Genomic DNA, 20,820 nt, shown 5'->3' on the forward strand with positions numbered 1-20,820 from the left:
GTGCCCTGAAGATGAAGATCAGGAGTCTGACATCACAGGTGTGCAAGCTGAAGGCAAAAATGAGAGATCTGAACCGGCTAAAGAAGACGAGCAAGGCAGGTGTTAATAAGGAGTCAGTGATGAAACAGTTGAAGAAACTCTTACCAGCCAAAGCCTATGCTTTTGTGGGTACACAGATGCGTATGGTTCAGCGCAAGGCTCAAGGACAAAGCTTTCTTCTTGGCTATGCTACATACCAGTCCAAAGTGTTACAGGCTACTGTTCGAAGTGTTTTCTATGCCATCTGTCCGCACAGTGCAGAAGCTTCTGAAGTCCATTGATTTAAAACCTGTCTTCAACCAAAATATTCTTGCCAACATGAAGAAGGCTATGGAGACCACAGAGACCGTGGATAAGGTATGTGCCATCATTACTGATGAAATGTCTGTTAAACAGGCAGTCCACTATGATGAGTTTGCTGAGAGGATTAAAGGTTTTGAAGATTTTGGTAAAGACCAGCGTACTTCACATGTTGCCTGCCATGCATCTGCATTCATGGTAAGTGGGCTGCTCGAGGAGTGGAAGCAACTCTTCGGATACTGCTTCACTAATGGGCCCATACCGCATACCCAGCTTCAGGCATTGCTGTTTAAGGCAGTTTGTGAGCTAAAGAAGGCTGGGATGGAGTGCTTATTCTTAAGCTGTGACCAGGGTGCTGGTAACCGTTAGCCATACTTCGAAGTAGATGATATCAGAGTGTTCTGCCCGTGGGATCCACCACATCTTATCAGGGAAATATGCAACAACTGGCGCAGCAGCGAGTTCACACTGGATGGCAACAAAATCGCCTGGGCTATCCTGGGCTATCCTAAACTTTTACTCCCATTCATCTCAGAGAAAAATAAACTTTTTCCTTCACTACATTTGCCTACTAGTTACTTTTCAACACCCTTCTTGTCCTGTAATAACCATATATCTCCTGATTTGGTGAGAGTTTCATAAACTGAAGGATGAAGTGATCTTTACGGGCTGAGAAAATTCTCCTACTTCTTAAACTAAAGTATTTATCCCCCTGGCCCCCTACTTGGATTAGCTGGAAAATGCATCGTCACAAAATTTGAAACAGGGTTGTTTTTCTGAGCTCATGTTACTTTTACTTTTCATACTTTAAATACATTTTGCTGATAATAAATACTTTTATGGTTAAGTAAAGTTTCGAAACTACTTTTAATTGTAGTGGAGAATTTTCACTGTGTACTTTTACTTCAGCAAAGGATCTGAATACTTTTCCCACCACTGTATTTTATGTCATGTCTTTCAATTTGGAACTCTCAGATTTTGTAAATCTGTATCCATGATTTATAGGTTTGTGTTGTTTAACAACTGATACAAATTTCTGTTATTTGTTATAATAGTATGCATATTTATCTTTTTTCATTGTTCAACACCGGCCATTCTTTGGTCTCGAGTCGTAGTGGGTGGCGGTACTGCACGTCTGAGCTAGTTTGCAAACCGACAATGAAACCAGAAGAAGAAGTGACGTCACGTATCTATGGCGGTCGTCAAGACACGATTTAGTTTACGGAAGTTTCTATCAGGTGGCTTTATACATCCATTGTGGCTGCACTTTGAGGCTTAAATGACATTCTCTGACTGCAGTTGTTATAATTAAAGAGCTTTATTGTTAGAAAACACTGTTTGCAATAGTTTGAACAGTGTGTTGCCGCCTTCCGTAGGTTCTACGGTCTACCTTACTGTGCTGAGAGAGTTAAGTACTAGCTAGCTGAGCAGAATGACCAGCGATAACAACATGGCACAAGTTCCTCCTCCCGGATCAATCGTAGTAGCTGACTGGCATCGATGCAAAGACAGCAAAGAATATTTCAGCAAAATTCTACACAAGAAAAGACGCAAAAACTTCGGTATGATAAATAAACCGTACCATTTTGGTTGAATTATACAATGCTTTGATTATACAGCATAGTATTTCACTAAATTTGTACTATAGTCAATGTTTGTGATTAAGAAACGTTCACATGCTACCACTTTACAGACTTAACCGGAGACATTTGATCATAATTTGAGCTTTCAGTGAGAAGCAGTCACAGAAAGTGGCTGAGAGATAAATGTGCATTTCAAATTATTAATAAACAAAGGCGTATTAGTAGGTTTTAAAAATAATTACGAGGAGGGGGGTAATATTCCGGGGTGGGGGGGAAATCATCTATTTCTGAGATTAAAGTAATACATTTGCGACAACAATCTCGGGAAATTCTACTTATCAGACGTGCTTGTCCTCTTGGCTCTGTGCTCTATTATTAGCAGGATATGCACATGTTAATAACAACAACCGTCATATATAAACTACTTTTACCAACCACGAGAGATTGCCTTCTGTTCAAAACCCAAAAGCAAAATAAATTGGAAGATCTGCAGACATAAATGACTAAGATGCGACACATGCTTTCGAGTGGCTTTCTTGCAGTCCCTCATATCTTGCCCGACTGTCTGAAAGCTCCACCTCTTATGTCTGCACCGCTCTTTCCTTGTATTATCAATGACTTTCACGTTTTCTTGTAAATGTACGACTTTAATCTCGGATATTCGGGAATTATTTTTTTCTCTCGGAATATTACCCCCTCCTCCAGATGTATTTTTTATTTACTTATCTACAATGGCCGTCATAAATGTACATTATTAAAAAAATATTTATTTAAAGTCAACCTCCCAGGACGGGATATTGTTTGTGGAGCAGAAAGAAATGACGTTGGCTTTGTCATTATAGCCTATAGATGTAGAGTCTTGGTAGCATTTGTAAACACCTTTATGAGGCTATGCAAATATTGTATTATGACTTGTGTTTGAGTTTGTGTAAAGGGGAAGATGTCTATGAAGATTCTCAGTCATCCAGGTCATAGTTATCCAACGAAGGTTAAAATGAAGGGCAACTGGACTTGGTTGAAGCTACTGGAAGACGTTTCGTCCCTTATCCAAAGGACTGAGGAACTGAAGAAGTCCTTTGGATAAGGGACGAAACGTTTTCCAGTAGCTTCAACCAAGTCCAGTTGCCCTTCATTTTAACCTTCGTTGGGTGTAAAGGGGAAACAGAACAATGTTAAAAGACAGTTGCATGTTACAAGCCTGACTCAATTTTTTTTACTGGACAATCAAGATGCAAATCACAAAACAAAACAAATAAAATGACATAACATGGTCTAAAAACTTGTTTAACCAGGTCTGTTGGAGTCTCCTGTGATGCCCCCACATGTAGCTGTGGACACAGTTCATTATAAGATCTTCATCTCTGGCAAGAGTGGGGTCGGGAAAACCGCTCTTGCTGCACGTCTTGCAGGCAGGAATATTCCTCACATGCACTATGAAACCACAGGTACGTCGCTGCTCTACACTGACGAGGCATGTTAGGCTGATAGCAACAGTCGAAACAGCTTCTCCTTATATTAATTAGCTTGTAGGGTTTCTCTAGTAGAGGCAACATACCAGAACTGTAGATTATAAACCAGAGAAGTGAGGTAATTGTGCAAAACTGACCATTTTCTGACTTTGAATAGATTCTGTTGTTTTGAAAGTAGTTTGTACAATTAAAAACCTATTATCTTTTGTTGTTTAAGGTATTGAGACGACAGTGGTGTATTGGCCAGTGAAGCTGACAGAAGGCGGCAGGGTGCTTTTCTTCCGTCTGCAGCTGTGGGACTGTGGAGAGAATGCATTGCGTAGATTTGACCATTTGCTCCCAGTATGTATAAAATCTAAAGTATTTTCACACTGAAGGACTACACTCACATTGTTTTAGATTTTTTTAAAAATATATGCCCTTTACACAATCACACCAGATGTTTTGTCAAATTACCGTTCCCTGTCCTCCAGTCCTGTAAGGAGCAAGTGGACGCTGTCCTGTTCCTGTTCTCTTTCACCGACAGGACATCCTTTGATGATCTGTCCAGTCAAATCAACAAATGGAGCGGGACATCTGTGGGTCAAGTTGTGAAATTGGTTGTTGGCACCAAGTATCCTTTTGCGTTTGTTTTAAAACTTGCACGTTGACTTCCAGTTTCAGTCGAGGGCTTAGCCTAAATCCCAAAACTCAACATACATAAATCTCTGGTATTTACATACATACTGAGCCACTCAGCTGGATGTGAAATGGGATATGGCACTCAAACACTTCACACATGCTATGTTATGCCATAAGATAAGAAAAATATTTAGCTTTGATTTGTTAAAGTTTTTGTCATCAGTTAATTCAATACACATGAGCGTATGACTAACTTTGGCTAAGGACACTTGTCCTTAATGTTTGCTTCAGATTTGACCTTTTCATGCACTGTGACGTGGCAGAGAGAGACGTGAGGGACTTCCAGGAGATGTGGAGCTTGCCGGTGCTGCGTATGGGCGGGGAGGTCAGTGATGGGCTTGGTGACGTAGCTCCCCTTCTTAACTGCCTGGCAGAGAACCTGTGGCATCAGGACTGTGTTACAGCCGGATCCGTCCGCCACCATTCACAGCAGGAGACAGTGACTCTACTTTAATACATGAACATGATTAAGAGGTAGTTGAGGTGAACATGACTCCAGGTAAGGTCAGTCCCTGGGTGTCTGCCTGTGAGGGATTGTAGTTAGTAGCTGATCTGGGAGAGCTTCAGATTCCTGCCTCAGCTGTTGAAGGGGGAAGAAAAGAAAACCAAAAAAAAAAAAAAAAAAACCAAACACAAAAAGGGGAGCATGCCTTCTAATGCGAGAACCACTGCGGTCAAGATTGATTATTCTGAAGTCTCTTAAACCCTCCCATCTTTTGTCAGCAAGGTGTTGTACAGTAGCATCGCCAGGATGCGAAATCAGGATTTGTCTGGTACTGGTCTACCTAGCTTTTCATGGTCCAAAGTATTCTGTATTTTGAGTGTTTGCTGGATGAATTGACCAACGAGTGCCGTTGCCCACTATGTACACAATCGTGTATAGATATATTTTTATTATTTACTACTTCTATTCAGTTAAATGAGTATGGTGTCAATAAAATCAATACTGGTGATTGTAAGTATTGTGTTAGTTGAATGCAGAGGCTTGTTCTTAATGCTATTGAGTGCCTGTAGTTAAGTACATAATTTGCAGTCCACCCCAATACCTCCTCACTTTGCATCATCAATGACCTGTTTGGGACACTCCCTTTTCCAAAATTTCTCATGGGTTAATTATATCTAGTATCTCAGAAAAACCAATACTCAAAACATTCGCTTACAGGTATTGTCTTCAATATTTTGTCATCATTTCACATTAAGACCTCGGGCTGATAAGTATTGTTACATCTTTATTCATTGTCATTTTTGATCTGATAAAGGTCAGAAAGTCTCATTAGAAATCTAAAAGATGCCTGTAAAATACAAAAAACCCTATTCCCAATAAAAACAAGTCAGTTGTGATACATTCAGTGCATATTTAAATGCTTCATGTTGTACTCTAGAGTGCCATTGTCAAAAACATGTGTAAGTGCAAGTTAAGAAATCTTAAGCGTGAACAAGCAATATATTTTTGGTGAAAGTAAAATAGCACCGAAGTTTGATGTAGGAGATCTAAAAATGAAAGAACCATGTTTCCATCACTGTTTGGAGGACAGTGCCTTCATCCATGCCTCTTTATCTGACCTACAGTAAAAGACAGGAATCAGATGGATGACATGCTGCTAAGAGACGTATTACTACAGAGATGTCCACTCATACCTGGTGTGTGTAACAAGTATCATGGCGGTCGGTTGTCTGGTTTGACTTCGAGAGAGGTGTAACAGGAAGGAGTCTGGAGGGAGACCTAGGGCCTCAGTCTTCAGATGCCCCAGGTGCACATGTGCGGGGAATTCAGCATGATCCACAACTGTGAACCTCTGATCCCTGACACAGACAAATGAGTCGATAAGCTGAGGCGATCATGATTTTACTTATTAACTGACCCTTCGCCAAGTCCGACAAGCTGTCAGCGCTGCCACCGTCTATTGCTGCACTCCCCGGAGAAATATTGTCAGATTTGTTGGAAAAAGCGATCTCAGAAAGCAGACAGTTTCAGCTGCATTATACATTTGAAGGTTGTCTTCAGGCTGTCAAACTGACTCAAAAGGACGTTGAACCGCCCCCCCAAAAGATAGAAGCTAAAGTCTACCAATCACACAGTACAAGTGAACCACCGTATCCCGACGATGGAGACAAAAGACAACGATATGAAGGATCAGTGTTCCTGTAAAGCTAGGTAGGCCTCTATTCATTAAAAGCAGAACAGTAGGGCTTTATTAAGTTATATTTCAGTAGGAAACACAGCTAACATTACATTAGGAACAACCCACAGCCGAAATTGCTGAATTTTAGGTTTTGGAAAGAGAATTAAAAAAAAAAAAAAAAAAAATCACACTTCTATCAACCTCTCTGGGTAGCGACTGTAACAAGTGCCCCAGGAACAGTGTTTGACCACATCTTAGAGAAATACAGCGAAAAAAAGTGTGTGTAAATTATCTCTAGAAAACGACTCCTTTTGCATTAGAGTGAATGGTGCGCATCCATGAAAGTGTCGGACCTCAGTTAGAGGGAGTCCTATACTGCGCTGTGATTGGTCAGCTTTGTATTCGGGGCGTGGCTTAGCGAAGGGTCAATTGCAACAATTTTGGCAAGAATGAGTTTGTCAAATACTTTTTCGAGGATATGATCAAAAGGTCGTTGAAGAGGTGGAGGTAGACGCTGATGAATGACAGTCTTGAGCTGTGAGCTGCCTCCACAGTCAGCTGTCTCATGGCACCCTGGTGCACCAGAAAACGCCCACTTACGACCAGAGGAAACGACTGCATGGAGGAAAAGGCGGTCAGTCAGAATATATTCCCATCTGCAGTTACATAACAGAATCGAGTCATAAAGACTGTTAGAAATCTTAGTGAGAGGAGAGAAACTTCACCTTAACTTTACCAAAATCCAGCAGCATTTTCAGGCAGAGCAGCTCCTCAATTTGTTTCAAATTCCGAACCCTCTTGTCACACTCCATCACTATCTGTTTAGACATGGTGATACATTTAAAAAAAAAATCTAAAATAAACACATTCAGAGTTTACTTTCTAAGCCATTTGTATGCCCAGTTTTCTTCTTTAAAAGCTACTCACACTACAATACTCCCTTCCAATAACTTGCTCACAACCCTGTTCAGTTCGTCTCAGCATGAATGTACTTACCTGAACACACAAGAGTGAGAGTTTTACCTCATGGATGGCTTCTATTGCCCTTTCAAGATTTAAAATTGAGTGGGAGCCTGGGTCCGTCAGTTTCAGGATGCTCTGAAACAAAGGGAAACCAAACAGAAACCATAGTTGACTTCTGAAACTTGTCATGCAAAGTTAGGAATCTATATACTGTATATAGTAGGACAGGAGCATATTCAAATCAGATGCCTACCTCTAGGATGAGTTTAATACGAGTAATTCTCTGGAAGGGAAGGACCAGGAATGACTTGAGGCTTTGTCTTTGACACACTGGGTCACTCTCAAGCTTCTTGACTGAAGATAGAAAGTTTCTGTTCTGCTGCCTTGAACAAAAAAAAAAAAAAAAAAAAAAAAAGGAGAGATGTGATTGAAAAGGTCTAATGAAGAGTTGGAGCGCCACCAACTTCAGAACTGAAAACTTACAGCAGCTGGGTGACAAGGGTCTCTTGGTACTTCATGTTAGTCACATATGGCACATAGAGGCTGTGAAACTCTGGGCAGTGCTGGAGTACAACGTCTCCAACCTGAGAGATTAACGCGCACTCCCCCAGGCGAATTTCCAGATCCATCAGAAACCTACAGGAGACGCCAGCTCAGCATAAGCCAACACAACCAGTTCAAATTATTTATTTAGGGGAGCTCTCACTTCTGACTGGCTGCCATCAAGTGGCGAATGTTGGAGAACAAAATGTGATGCTCCCTTTGAGACAGAGTCCGTTTCAGTGGCGTCGACGCATAGAAATGTTCAACAGCAACTCCGAGGCTCCTTAGGTAAGACGCTTCAGAGCCGATCAACTCAAACATCGACTTCAGAAGGGAAGAAAACAAGCGATCAAGAATTAAGTCTTTTTCCTAAACTCTCACCGTCACAATAAGCCTTAAAGTTAAAGAGCATTATAAACAGTTAAGGGATGAGACTGATGTTTCTGTTTCTTATGGTCAGCAAATCCCATGAAAATGTTTAAGATTTTAATGTCACTTGGTTCAATATTAGATGCTGCTCTAGAATACGGTGTTGATGATTGTGTAAAGAAGAAGAGCTTTTAACACCTCCTGAAGGCGAAGCTCTCTGGTGGTCAAGCTGCTGAGCAGGCCAGACGCCTTCACCTCATCTAGATCTTGCCAAAGGGTGCGTGGCGTCACCCTGATTGGGTGGGGAGGTGGGGATGGAGTCGCTTCACGAGGGCTTAATTGAGGAGACGAAACCCGAGTATAGCAGTGAGACTGCAGACGCTGCACATACTGGGGCGTTATCAGTTCAGCCACAGAACTGTCTTTCAGTCTGTGCAGGTCATCTTTCACCGCCTGTAGACAGTAGTCTTGATATAGTGGGGCTGCAGAGCAAAAGTAAGACATGCATTGATATGATGTTACACTATTCAATGACTGGCAACAAGCTCAAGGAGAAAGGTAACTTACAAAAACAAATGTACTTTGACCGGAAAGGTCCACTCGGCCCCTTAGCTGGACCTGCTGCCCTGGGTTTATTGAGCAGACACTCGTTAGTTAGATAAATTACAGTAAGTATAAAGACTTTTAGCCTCTTACCTTTCTGTCGTTTTATCCTGGTCAGCTAAGGGAGGCAAAGTTGGGCTGTCCTCAAGTATAGGTACTGAGAGCAGTTCATGCACAGGTGCACAGTTAATTTTTTTCAAGTCCCATGTGAGCATTAAGGCCATTGACTTGAAGGCTGCAGACATGTCTGGAGGACTAAAAAAAAATATATAAGATCACTTTGTCATAATCCTAGATACAATTTACTGAAGTTTTCCAGATGCACCATGTGGTCCTTACTTGCAACCCTCGAGCTGGTTCAGAGAGTCACCTGAAGTCCCCTGCAGGCCTCCAGTGTCTTGTCCACCACCGGTTTCTAGAGAAAACCCTGAAGGAATCCGCTCTCTTGTCTTCATGATTTGTGATATCAAAATATTTGCTGGATGACTTTTTTCAAAGCAGGAGGGTATATTAGCGACAATGCTACTGCTTAAACAGTGGCTGTTTTCATCTCTGCAGTCAAACTGAGCCATAGCGCTTTAGTCCGGAACTGTTCTCTCACCCAAAGCTGCCACCAAGGATCCTTACTTTAAAACTCAGGCCAGGGTGCACGTATTTATCTGCTGAAGCCCCGGAACCACTTTGATTAAACGATCTCAGTTGAATGCAGTCTGAACTAAGCAGCAATCACAAAAACTGGAACCAGGTGTGGCTCTTTTTCAAGCCTCTAGAGACTCCAGCTGTGTCCCAGTTTCAAATTATAAATTCAAATGGCAGCTTGCTGGTTTTCAGTCTTGTATGGTGGTAAATATAATATAGTTCTGGTTTTTACACTGTTTCACTATTTTTCAGACCAAATGATTAATCAAGAAAATGACTTGCAGATTAGTTGATAATGAACAGTTAGTTCGTTGCTTCCCAAATCATTAGCAGGTTTTGAGTAGTGTGTCCACATTGGAATGGTGGCAAATTAAAGTTTATTCAAAAAACACATTCCCACAATGCATTGCACAAAGGAACTGGAGGAGCCTCTCACAGTTGAAAAAAGAATGTCGGAGGATGGATGGATTTGTAAGCTCTGAACACCTAGTAGTGACATTAGAAAGCTGCAGTTTGACATGCATTGGTGTATGTATTGTAGCATTTCCTGTTTCATAAAACAGCTGAAGGCACTGATTTTTTTGTAAAGTTAGCATGTGGTGTGGAATGGGAACACTAGCTGGCTCACATCCACAGGTTTAATAAGTCATTTCTGAACTTTACCTGCTACTGTATATACAGAAAACATTTGATTGGATTGGATAATACAGCCATAACTGCAATTATTTAAAGGACGTGAGAAAATAAATTCACACAGTGTACAAACACTAGTTCCATTTTATTTGCAATTTAAAATTCCATACAAGATAAAAGTAGATAATTCAATCTGCCTGAACATTGTTGGTATGTGACTCAAACAAAGCCATTAAAATACTTGATATATGATGTATATGATAACTGACAAAACTTGAATGTCCATATTCTAACAGATTTAAAAAAAATTAAAATGGGTGCTTTTTAAAGACACAAACGCACTATGATGATTTGACACAAGGTTACAGGACTTACTGATCAGGATCTACAAACTGTTTTGTAATTTACACATGGCAAAGCTCTCACGGTGGAGAATGATACATACAGTACAAGATACCTTCCGTAATTCACACACTGAACCAAAAAATGCCATCTATGGATCATATGTCGTATGTGACTCACTTGATATTTCACTGTGGTAACTGGCATGTATTTGGGGGTTTCAACTTATCTGCAGAAATTATTAGTAAACTTTGTCAAAAATGATCAACCCTTCTTAACTGCAGCAGTTCCCACGATGTAGTTTTGCCATCTTTGGTTTCTGACTTGTAAATTGAAGGGGCTAGTAAAATCAACATGTTGCTTTAATTATCAGCAGATTGCTTCCAATATCCGTATGGATGCTGAATGATATGAAACTCACCACATTGAGTTATTCTGGCACGGGGAGCAGGAGTATCGCTCAATCCATTTTGAGACTTTTTTTTATTGATGCTCCACAACTTAAACAACGGTACTTTTATGACATATCAAAGGGTAATAATGGTTAATGGTTCGATCATACATTGAGCAATCCATAATGCGTCAATGTTGGACGACAAAACAAGAAGAAAAATCAATCTACCATACCAAATCTCTAAAAACCAATGAAATGGGCGGGCACCCAAACATCTGCATGCAAACACACCTCACATATCTGCAATATCCAGAAAAGTATTACCAGTTGTCCTGTTTGTTCTTGGATATTCTGGACGACAAACCAAGAGTTTCCCTGTGTTTATACGTGCTCCCTTGTTAAGGAGGGACCGAGACATCTGGATCAGTAACAAGGTATAAATAAGACAGATGAGTTGGGAGGTGGGGGACTCGTAGGACTAGTTATGAGTCTAGGTGGGCACAGTGATACTGCGGGCTAGTAGTGCCAGCAGAGCTAGCTCTACAACCCCGTGGGCTCTTTCCAGTGCCTCTGCAGCCTCCATGGCAGAAAACCCTGCTGCCTGGATTCTCTGGATGTGCTCAGCTGGAAATTGTTCTATAAAGGGATGCGGAGGAAGGAGATGAGGAGATGGAGATGTAAGCTGGGGAGCCTGAGCAAGAGGAGGGGAAGAGGTGCAGGAGGTGCTAGAGACTTCCTCAGGGGAGCCCACTGCCATAGACAGAGGGCTGAGAAAAGTGTGCTCAGTCTGGAGGCCAAGAGTGTCTGGGGTGTTGGTGCCAGAGGCTCGTCCATCTGCAACCCCTCTCCCATGCTGCCCCTCGGGAGGTTCCCTGAACTCCAGGTCCCCTACAGTATCAGGAGGAACCTCCGGCTCAGGCTGACAAATGCTGATGTTATTGGTTTCATCTTGCCCGCATCTATCTGCCCTCCTCTCCCCGGTGCTGTCTGGACGCTGCGGTGGTCCTTGTCCCTCCACGGTCTCTGCTGAATCTCCGGCCAGATGCTCATCCTGGTCAGGGAGGTCAGGCGTGAGACACTTATATGGTCCCTCATCAGACACAACAGCAGCAGCATGGTTGGCTTTGGCATCGCTTGGTTCTGCACCGGCTGTGTTGGCAGTAGAGAGGATGGGCTGGGTGTTTTCGGGTGTCGGGGTGCGTGGCTCGGGGACCACGTCGTCTGTTTCCTGTTTGAACAGATGTGACGGGGAGCAGGAGGTGCTGCAGTTTTGGTTCTGAGCGCGGTTGTTGGACACCAGCAGCTCGTGAAGCTCCATCAGAGCAGCCGCCAGCGAGGGGATGCTGTCGGAGCTGGAGCCGTGCTCTCCTTCAGGCTGGTCCCTCTCAGAGGACACCTCACCCTGGGAGGCAGTGGGGGACTCCATTTCAACCAAGTCGGATTGAATAGAAGCACTCGGACGGGCTTCAGTGGCGTCAGCTGTGTCAGATTCAGCTGCCTCCTGCTCCATCGGTTGAATGGGGGAAAGTTCCTCTGGATGGGGGAGCACGGAGCTGCTCACCACCTCATCTGATTCAGCATCCCCCTCTGCGGCTCCAGGCTGGTTTACTGTAGTCATGTCTGCAGAAGGGGTACATGTACTGAGGACGTCTGTTGCGGGACTGGGTACTGGGGGCACTTTGGAGTTGCTATGGACAGGCAGAGGGCAAGGGTGGACCTGATGAGGTGTTGAACCTGCATCCTCTGCTGGAGATGAAGGCAGAGGAAGCTCCTGGAGGCCATGTGGGTCCTGGCATAGCCCTGGTGCTGTTGAGGCCTGCTCCATGGCGACCGGGGCAGATTGAGAGCAATCCAGAGTCTGGGGCTGGCCAGAGGAAGGGCTTTGGGAAGGGGAGGTGGATGAGGACATTTGGTCTAAGGTTCTGGGTAATGTAAATGGTGGGGGCTGCCGTGAGGTAGTTTGTCCATCTGCAGTGTCTATTGTAAGAGAAAATATGACAGGGAATTAAACAGCAGGAAATGCATTTTCATAACATCCAAGGAAACAACCCCAAACACAAATTTCCTTTCTGAAACTCTTGAATACCCACTGCACATGCAGTGTGTTACTTCTGCTACTTTTTCCTATTTTTAAACAGTTATATGTATTCATAATAAATACATGACTAGAGTAGAAACAAAAGCACAAAATCAATTAACCAATCCAGCAGCAAAATAACAGCAAAATAAAAAGACATAAATAGCAATGGACTTAGCACTGGCAATGGACTTGTGAATTTGCAGTACCTGGTTGGTAGGGCCCTCTCCAGCTGTCTCCAAATGCATCAGTGCTGTCCTGCTCAGGGGTTAGGGCACACACACCACACACATCATGCAAAGGGACGGAGAAAGTTAGCGGTCACACACAGAGCATGCACCAACCTATAAGCCTTTTCACACACGCAGATGTGAAAAGTGTCATCCAAAAACAACTTGAGCCCATGTCCTGAGATGTCGCTGCATAATTGCATATCCTGTCACTGAACCAATAGGACACTGATAAAAATCACTTAACTATGATAATCGAGACCACAATTGATTGACTGATGCCTCTTTTGTATCGGAGGATTGCCCCATTCCAGAACATGGCTGCTGTACCGCAGCTTCACCGTGAGCCTGAACTCATCACAACTCTACTGCCGCTGCTTTTTGCTCTCCATTTTTAATGTGCAGCCATTACTGGACATGACTGCCCAATGGAAACAGCAACAAAACACTAAGTGCATCAATGGCAATAGCACAAATGTTCATGTAAGCCTTGAAAAGCATTAAAAGGGAAACACATGATTCTGACAATCCTAAATGTATTTCTACAAGCAAAATTCAACACACCTCAACAAGTTGAGAAATCCCCATTTTCTTCTCACAGTCAAACTCTGACGGTAACTTTAATACCCAGGTAGGAGTGGGAGATACGGATAAACTACCACTGAATGCCATTTTATATTGCAATATTGTTATATGGATAAAACAAGAATATCTTTTACATATTAATCCAGTAAATGAAATACAGGAAAAACCAAGAAGCTTTATCACATACATGCTAAAATCACCTAAAAATACAACACTGGCATAAAGCAGTCCTGCTCATTTATTTGCAACATTGGCCACAATGGCCAAATGCACTGAGAGATATGGTTGGACAGAAGGGAAAGCTAGCAAGGTATAAACGGTATGACGGACAACGTTGTCATATTGCCCAAACACTGAGATGACATGACACCATCCAGGTACAAACAAACACTTTTAGCAGCTCACCATGCTAACGTTTGTGTCGGAGCAAGCAGTTTGACTGAACTGTACAAAGACAATTTTACAACTCTGGCAATTCTGACACTGTCATTTAATATTATTAGAAAGTTCACAAATCAGGGAAAACAGTTTGACTGACATGACTCTGCCAATGCTACCCGGTTTAACTTGCATGGTGTATGTCTTTGGTTTGAAACATTGGGAGTTTTAAGGTCACTTAGCAATGTTGATGGTATCGTCATTAGTTTGTCAACACAGTGGAAGCATTTTTAGTCTCTGTTCAAGCGTAACCGTGAAAAGCACACTATGCCCTGAAGTAAACTTGGACCCAAACAGTTTTCTGGCAATGTAATTTAGATTACAGTCCCACCAGCGGATCCCTTTCTTATCCATCCAAGATATTCCATTTCACAATTACAAGATGTTTTATTCATGATAACGAGATCAAATAACAATGTTTTCATGCAGAAATCAGAATTATAAGAAAAGGTCTCTGACTGTTTTCTTGCAATGCATTTCTGTAGTGCTGCTGTGATATTGTACTAAATTGTCTTATTTAATGGTCGGTGGAAGATAATCTTGCTCATACAAATAGCCGCCTACGTTTTTATTAGCACTACATGTGTCTTTGAAGGAATGCGTGAAAAGCACTTCAAACCACCTACAGAGATCCATCTGCACTGTTGTCCAACACAGACTCTGACAACATTAAACAGTCCATGCTGAACTCACTGCAGTAAGATACAGTCAGTACTGTTGATTAGCACTAATGGCTCCATTACGTGATAATGGAGCCATTAGTGCATCAGTGGTTAAGCGTGTTCTCCAAAATTTCTCTCGATTGTGTTTAAAAACGCAGTAAACAACGATAACATCACCTCCACAGGGCACAGCTAAAAAGCAGGCAAGGCCTGCTCTGTGGTATGCCTGCTAATAGAGTATTAAAATAACAAACTAACTATCATACAGAGATAATGGTTGCTAATGCAGAGTTAGCTCAATAACTATCATATAGAAATAAGATTTGATTTTAATTGCCTTACCCAAGGATACTCTACATACAGAAAACAAGCAAAGACATTCATGTGTTTCCCTTTAAGCCTAAAAAGCTCAATCTCAACAAAGATATAATTTATCTGCTTTTGCTTTTATTCTCTCAAATTCTTGACCCCTTCTTATTCACACAAAGCACATTCAATTTGCAGAGGTGATGACATGAAGTGATCATGTGACTGAAAATTCAGATGACTGCATAAATGGGGTTGAGAGTAAGAAGCTTTATGTGGCTCATGCAAATGTAGTTCTACCTGAGCTGAAAAAAGCCCAATGAAAAACAGGCTGAAAGTGCAGAGATGGGAGACTGTTTCTTACCGCTTTCCTGTATGGACCTCTGAAGTGCCTCTGCCAGTTCTCTGTCAGCTATCTCATCGGGACGGGCATCTTCACGCCCCTCTGCGCCGTATGCCAGCCTGGCACACTCTGGCAGCTCGGCCTCAGACAGGAAGCGAGTTTCAGTGCCTGTAGTGCCTATTAGAAGCACGCTCTTCTTCAGGTCGATCGAACACTATAGGAAAAACAGGACGAGTGATGCTCCTGGATATTCTTCAACTTTCCCGTAAATTCAGTATACAGAGACAGAACATAGCAGAAAATGTAACCCCCCGTATTATGTGATTACATCCAATCCAACATTGTACTGAACACTGATCAGATAAAAAGGGGCTCACACCTGATGTCTCTTCAGCATATCCAGTCCAAGCAGCATGTCCATTGGCTGGTCCTCCAAGATGGAGAAAGAACAAGGAAGGAAATCCCCCTCTATCTGGACCTGAGCTATTTTAGTGCAACAAGACAACACAACTTAAACAACAATGAAATGTTGTGCAGACATAAATATGAATTCAGTTGAAGAAATTCAAGACATTTGGGAAAACTATTCTACCTAACCCGAGTCAGACAATCTCTAACACCATTTTATATCTTTGTTTTATAACCAACAGCTAAATGATTATTTGAAGTATTTATTTCAAACCATAACTATGGGTGGGAGTAAATCGGAAGTGGACTCAAAGACACCCAGTAATTGTGCTAAGCTAGGCTATATTCAGCACATGTTCAAACTGCATGCCGACTTTGTCTGACTGATTGTAAGTAGGCAAAAAGTCAACAAAAACTGAATTATCCCTTAATGGTTTTCTGGGAACTAGTTTGGACTTGCGTTAAAACACAGTGTTGCTCAAGGAAAACCTGACACTCACCCAAATGAACTCTGCCAATGATCTTCTGGGTACCCACTCCCTTGGCGATCCCGGCCCAGCGACGGTCCACCAGCCGCATGATGTTACAGCGCTCAGCGCAGGCCTGGCTCATGATGGTCATCTGGGCTCCTAAAAACAAGAAAAGTCAGTCTCTACAAAATGCTTAATGTCGTAACCAAAACATCAAAAAATGGCCTGTGCAATTGTGGAAATCCAAATGGTACAATAAGTATCATATTTCTGAGCTCCAGGATGACGTTACTCTTCATGATCTTGGCTGAGTCATAATACTGGTCTCATAATGATCACGAGGGGAATGAGATCACACATGATCTATTTCTCTGGACATCCAGAACAAGCTTAGATTAGAACCTCTGCTTTGTTAAATTGAAAGGAGCTAGTTTAGGTGGGTTAAACATCTGATGCCTACCTTCTATTGACTTTTCTATTTAAACAAGTCAAAACAATTTAAGGTGCAAAAGTGCAATAAACGTCAATGTTTCCTGAGCATATTGAAACCACAGATTAGAAATGGTGGTAAAGACATTAAGCAAACTAATCAAGATAATAATCTTGTACTAACATATTCCTGTACTAAATATCACTTAAGGTGCAAATAATTCACAACAATGGGAGAAAAAATGTCAGATGATATCAATAAGTGTTTGTTCAAATCTGAGGGTAATGGATACAGGAGACTATACTGAGGGCTTTACAGTAAATATTTCAGTTCAGGATACAACTCTCCCAAGTTAAAAGCCTACCCTCAAATGAATCAGTCTATTATTTGAATACAGTATATACATCTGAAAATTAGAGAACTAAATAGGTTGTTTGCTATCTTGTTTATCTGTCACAAAGAAAAACTAAACCACTATGTGGCACACAGGATTTAATGCTGATTACCTGAGTCAACAAAAGCTTTCACAGGGTGCCCATTGACTTTGCAGTTAATGTAGAGCATAACCACCTGTCCAAAGCTTTCTGGGGCCTCCTCCATAGCAATGGTCATGTTTTCTTCCACATTGTGCTGCCTGAAATATGCACAAATTCAAGGGTAAGAAACTTCGGTGAAAAAGCCATTTTCCCTTCTGTTAGTTCATAATTGACCCTTCGCTAAGCCACGCCCTGAATACACAGCTGGCCAATCACAGCGCAGTATAGAACTCGCTCTAACTGAGGTTCGACACTTTCATGGCTGCGCTCCATTGACTCTAATGCAAAACGAGGCATTTTCTAGCTTTTTTTGGCTGTATTTTTCTAAGATATGGTCAAACGCTGTTCCTGAGGCACTTGTAATAGTTACAGTTGCTACCCAGAGAGGTTGATAGGAGAAGTACGATTTATTCTCTTTCCTAAATTAAATCCAGAAAAATGTCGGCTGTGGATTGTTTCTAATGTAATGATTAGTTAGCTAACGCTAGCTAACTTCCTACTGAATGTAATTTAAAAAAACACCCTACTGTTCTGCTTTTTAATGACTGTAATAATGAATAGGAGCCTACCTAGCTTTACAGGAACAGTGTTGATCCTTAATATTGTTGTCTTTTGTCTCAAATGTCAGGGGATGCGGTGGTTCACTTGTACTGTGTGATTGGTAGGCTAGATCTTTCATTTTTTTCACGTCCGTTTGACAAGACAACCTTCAAATGTATAATGCAACTGCAAAACTGTCTGCTTCTTTCTGAGATCGCAACAAATTTGACAATATTTCTCTGGGGAGTGCTGTAAAAGACAGTGGCAGCGGCGACAGTTTGTCGGACTTAGCAACAGTAACTAAGGGGGCGGGGCTTAGCAAAGGGTCAATTGTACAATCAATCTCAAATATCATTATCACAATATCTGATTAGTGAAGTAAAACTAAGGCTGTCCCATAATGAAGATGAGGGGTATTATGAGGCCTGTACACCATACCTGATGTCCTCCTCAATCTTTGCTTGGGCTTCCAAGTCAAAAGGATCAGCAGTCAGAAGTCTGATCCTCTCTTGCTCTCTCCTGGCTCGATCCTGCTGTTGCTCCAGCAGCACTTTGGTGAAACGCTCTTAGGAAAAATAGACAGTTACACTAACTTGACCGTTTCGAATCGAACAAATCATGGCATGTGACATCAACAGCTTTTTTTTTTGCTAACCTAAATCTCCGCTTAGCAGGGCCTCAGCAAGTGGCGGGTTTCGCTCCTTGAGGAGTGAAAGCTCGTGTGGATTGGATAAGAGCATCTGCTGGAGTAAGGCAGGGTCATCCAGCCCCTGAGGAGAGGAGCCGCGAAAGGCCATTGGCGTGGAAGATTGTGCATCGTGCTGCTGTGGCGGCTGCTGTTGCTGGGCCGGCAGCTGCGGTGGTGGCAGCTGCTGGGGCGGCTGCGAAGGCTTTTGCTGTGGCCTTATGGCACCACGTTGACTGGTTGAAGAAGATGTGCCGGGGACTGTGATTGAACGAAAGTCAATATGGGGCAGACCTAAGGAGCACAAAGGATAGAGCGGTGAGAGGTTAGCAACTTGCGTGTACAAAAATTCGGCTTACTAAATAGATGATTTACCCCTTTCTCTTCCTGTAAAATGCACTGACTTTCCTCATACTTTCAATGACTTATCTTGATTTTGAGGCAGCAGGCAAAGCCCTCCCATGACAACTCAACAACAAACAACAACAAAAAAACCTTTACTAACTAGAGCTGGAAGCAGTAATACAGGTTGGATGAATGTATGTGGATGTAAAACAACATTGTGAAAATGCTAAAAACTTTAAAGAGTAATGAAACAAGCACAAACTGTTACAGATTAATGTCTTTTTGGTTGTTCCTGGGTTTTTTTTAACTCTCAATTCAAGTCCTTCTCAAAGTCAAATCCCAACCTAATTTAATGGGACCTTAATGTACAGTAACTCACTTATATCAATAGCTCTCATCATCATTTTAACCATGGAGCATGTTACCTGGGAAGCCTGGCTGAGTTGGCGGCGGTCTTCTGTCAGCTTGCCTGAGAACCACCACATCTCCGTCCTTAACACCGTAGGTCCCCAAGGCACGAGTGGGGTCTGTTAGGGGCTGTTCTACATATGTGACCTGTTCATGGAAAAACACAGAAGGATATTTTATATCATCATACAGAAGATTTACAGATCCTTGCTCCTCCTTTGATCATAGGATCCCCATGACTGGATAAACTCAGCCTCATATTTAACACAGATTTCATTGGATCAAACAGGACAGCCGTCAAACAAATGCTACAGTTATAAGGTGGCACTTGATTTAGCAAATTCTACTTTTCGGTTAGTACATCAGACTGCAAATATTATATAGTTTCACTGGCTGGCAACTCCAGTGGTCTATCTGACTGCAGCAACTACCTTCCCACCTAGATCTACAAGGTTATGTATCACTGTTAATGTTACGTCACCTGATCACCCTCACTTTCAGTTTCTGGCTTGCCCACAATCATATTTCATAACAGACCAAACTGTATTAATAATGAAAGGGAGGTGAGGTATTTTAGGAGCCTGTTTTCCAAGACAGTACCAAAGGATTGCTTTGTACAGAATAGTTGCAGATTAAATTTTCTGCTGACTGATCAATCAATCGATTGACTAATCATTTCACATGCTATTTTGCCCCATTCTAATCATTTCTATCTGTTAGTAAGTCATTAGGTTGCCTTTAGGTTATGTTAAGGCCACCCACAGATAAAGCCGACTGTGTGTGACCGTTATTAACCGTTGGCGACACAAGTCGGCAAACGTGTCTGCCGATAACTTAAGTTTCGCAACACCCCGTCAATCAAAACAGCAAAAGTCCGATTCATGCTAGCACGTCAGCTAGCTAGCTGTTAGCTACGTTAGCTCTCTGGCTACAGCTAGCCTGGCTCTCACCTGAATTTCCCCAGCCGGGATTCCTGATTCCAGTTCACAAAGGGCTACAAAATCTCTCAGCTCCAGCTCCGGGGACACATCGAGGGCGAAGGTGGTTTCTGGGCGATCCCTCGGCGCGCAGAAAACGGTGACCAGCATCGCTTTTTCGGGGCAGGACCACTGGACAAACCCGCTGCAACAGAATGCGGTTTATGTATTTCCTTGTTTCACAGAGGAAAACCCCCGATTATTATTTGGATTCTCCCACTTTAAAGACGTGTTTCTGTAGAAAAAATACCGTCAAAGGGGAAACTACTAATGCACCGAAAGACTGTGAGTGCTTTGCACTTATTGAGTAAAAGCCTGATGTGACAGTTTCTCTTTTACCAACAACTAAACAAAATCAACTATTGCTCAGTGCTGCCGCATTGCATTTCATCCAGCTTGTTTTTCGACATGTCGCATTACAGGATTTGTCGTGAGTAGTTTCTTCTTCTAGTTTCACAAACACTGCAGTCCACTGTCGTATTACCACCATCTACTGGTTTCTCTGAGACGTACACACATTCAAGACGAGGCATCACTCAACTTGGAATAATTATTATAAAGGCCACTACTTCACATTTAATGTTAGTAATAATAATAATAACAATTTTTATGTTCCAGGAAATAAAAAGCTGCAACACCGGTCTTTGACGAGCAGATTACTTTCCAAGTTATGTTGTTTAGTGTTCTGTAATTTGGAGT

The 20,820-nt window shown here is 42.2% G+C and overlaps 3 protein-coding genes and 1 long non-coding RNA gene across 6 annotated transcripts; 1 reads left to right on the forward strand and 3 right to left on the reverse strand.

The window, feature by feature from the left end:
• The first annotated feature begins 1,538 nt into the window (after window positions 1-1,538).
• Window positions 1,539-5,570, forward strand: cplane2 (ciliogenesis and planar polarity effector 2). The gene is made up of 5 exons (XM_038695823.1): window positions 1,539-1,901; window positions 3,215-3,367; window positions 3,609-3,733; window positions 3,865-4,004; window positions 4,304-5,570. The coding sequence occupies exons 1-5, from the start codon at window positions 1,772-1,774 to the stop codon at window positions 4,524-4,526; spliced, it is 771 nt and encodes a 256-aa protein (XP_038551751.1). The 5' UTR covers window positions 1,539-1,771; the 3' UTR covers window positions 4,527-5,570.
• LOC119885674 lies at window positions 3,559-4,374 on the reverse strand. Its single transcript, XR_005441379.1, has 3 exons — window positions 4,311-4,374; window positions 3,848-3,967; window positions 3,559-3,690 (listed from the first exon to the last, which is right to left on the reverse strand). It is a non-coding gene; the product is annotated as an uncharacterized LOC119885674 (long non-coding RNA).
• On the reverse strand, window positions 5,414-9,367 carry si:ch73-15b2.5 (rho guanine nucleotide exchange factor 19). 2 transcript variants are annotated; one of them, XM_038695817.1, is made up of 12 exons: window positions 9,013-9,367; window positions 8,767-8,928; window positions 8,638-8,696; window positions 8,269-8,552; window positions 7,865-8,025; window positions 7,642-7,794; window positions 7,412-7,541; window positions 7,219-7,293; window positions 6,921-7,013; window positions 6,662-6,810; window positions 5,711-5,875; window positions 5,414-5,624 (listed from the first exon to the last, which is right to left on the reverse strand). In XM_038695817.1, exons 1-12 carry the CDS (start codon window positions 9,243-9,245, stop codon window positions 5,564-5,566), a joined length of 1,725 nt encoding a protein of 574 aa, XP_038551745.1. In that variant the 5' UTR covers window positions 9,246-9,367; the 3' UTR covers window positions 5,414-5,563. The 2 variants fall into 2 exon arrangements, with proteins under 2 accessions (XP_038551745.1, XP_038551746.1); XM_038695818.1 differs by having other exon boundaries at window positions 5,414-5,635; window positions 9,013-9,363.
• A 704-nt stretch (window positions 9,368-10,071) lies between these two features.
• On the reverse strand, window positions 10,072-20,392 carry ddi2 (DNA-damage inducible protein 2). 2 transcript variants are annotated; one of them, XM_038695821.1, is made up of 10 exons: window positions 20,095-20,392; window positions 19,162-19,291; window positions 18,362-18,685; window positions 18,145-18,271; window positions 17,137-17,264; window positions 16,231-16,359; window positions 15,702-15,805; window positions 15,344-15,536; window positions 12,968-13,016; window positions 12,559-12,658 (listed from the first exon to the last, which is right to left on the reverse strand). In XM_038695821.1, the coding sequence occupies exons 1-9, from the start codon at window positions 20,230-20,232 to the stop codon at window positions 13,006-13,008; spliced, it is 1,284 nt and encodes a 427-aa protein (XP_038551749.1). In that variant the 5' UTR covers window positions 20,233-20,392; the 3' UTR covers window positions 12,559-12,658; window positions 12,968-13,005. The 2 variants fall into 2 exon arrangements, with proteins under 2 accessions (XP_038551747.1, XP_038551749.1); XM_038695819.1 differs by lacking the exons at window positions 15,702-15,805; window positions 16,231-16,359; window positions 17,137-17,264; ... (2 more) ...; window positions 19,162-19,291; window positions 20,095-20,392 and having other exon boundaries at window positions 10,072-12,658; window positions 15,344-15,435.
• Window positions 20,393-20,820: the final 428 nt, after the last annotated feature.

This window comes from Micropterus salmoides, unplaced genomic scaffold, assembly GCF_014851395.1.
Source record: "Micropterus salmoides isolate LMB-PRFRI ecotype aquatic unplaced genomic scaffold, ASM1485139v1 Ms_hic_scaffold_4, whole genome shotgun sequence".
NCBI classification, from domain to species: Eukaryota; Metazoa; Chordata; class Actinopteri; order Centrarchiformes; family Centrarchidae; genus Micropterus; species Micropterus salmoides.

What these genes read in the sequence shown, in the direction of transcription:
- si:ch73-15b2.5 (XM_038695817.1), bottom strand. Translation starts at nt 9,245, where the DNA reads ATGGCTCAGTTTGACTGCAGAGATGAAAACAGCCACTGTTTAAGCAGT. An exon ending in AACCAGCTCGAGGGTTGCAA is followed by an intron (nt 8,929 to 9,012) that starts GTAAGGACCACA and finishes ATTTTTTTTTAG; the next exon opens with TCCTCCAGACATGTCTGCAG. An exon ending in TTGATCATATCCTCGAAAAA is followed by an intron (nt 5,876 to 6,661) that starts GTATTTGACAAA and finishes TGTCTGTGTCAG; the next exon opens with GGATCAGAGGTTCACAGTTG.
- cplane2 (XM_038695823.1), top strand. Translation starts at nt 1,772, where the DNA reads ATGACCAGCGATAACAACATGGCACAAGTTCCTCCTCCCGGATCAATC. An exon ending in GATTTGACCATTTGCTCCCA is followed by an intron (nt 3,734 to 3,864) that starts GTATGTATAAAA and finishes CCTGTCCTCCAG; the next exon opens with TCCTGTAAGGAGCAAGTGGA. An exon ending in AAATTGGTTGTTGGCACCAA is followed by an intron (nt 4,005 to 4,303) that starts GTATCCTTTTGC and finishes TGTTTGCTTCAG; the next exon opens with ATTTGACCTTTTCATGCACT.
- ddi2 (XM_038695819.1), bottom strand. Translation starts at nt 12,590, where the DNA reads ATGTCCTCATCCACCTCCCCTTCCCAAAGCCCTTCCTCTGGCCAGCCC.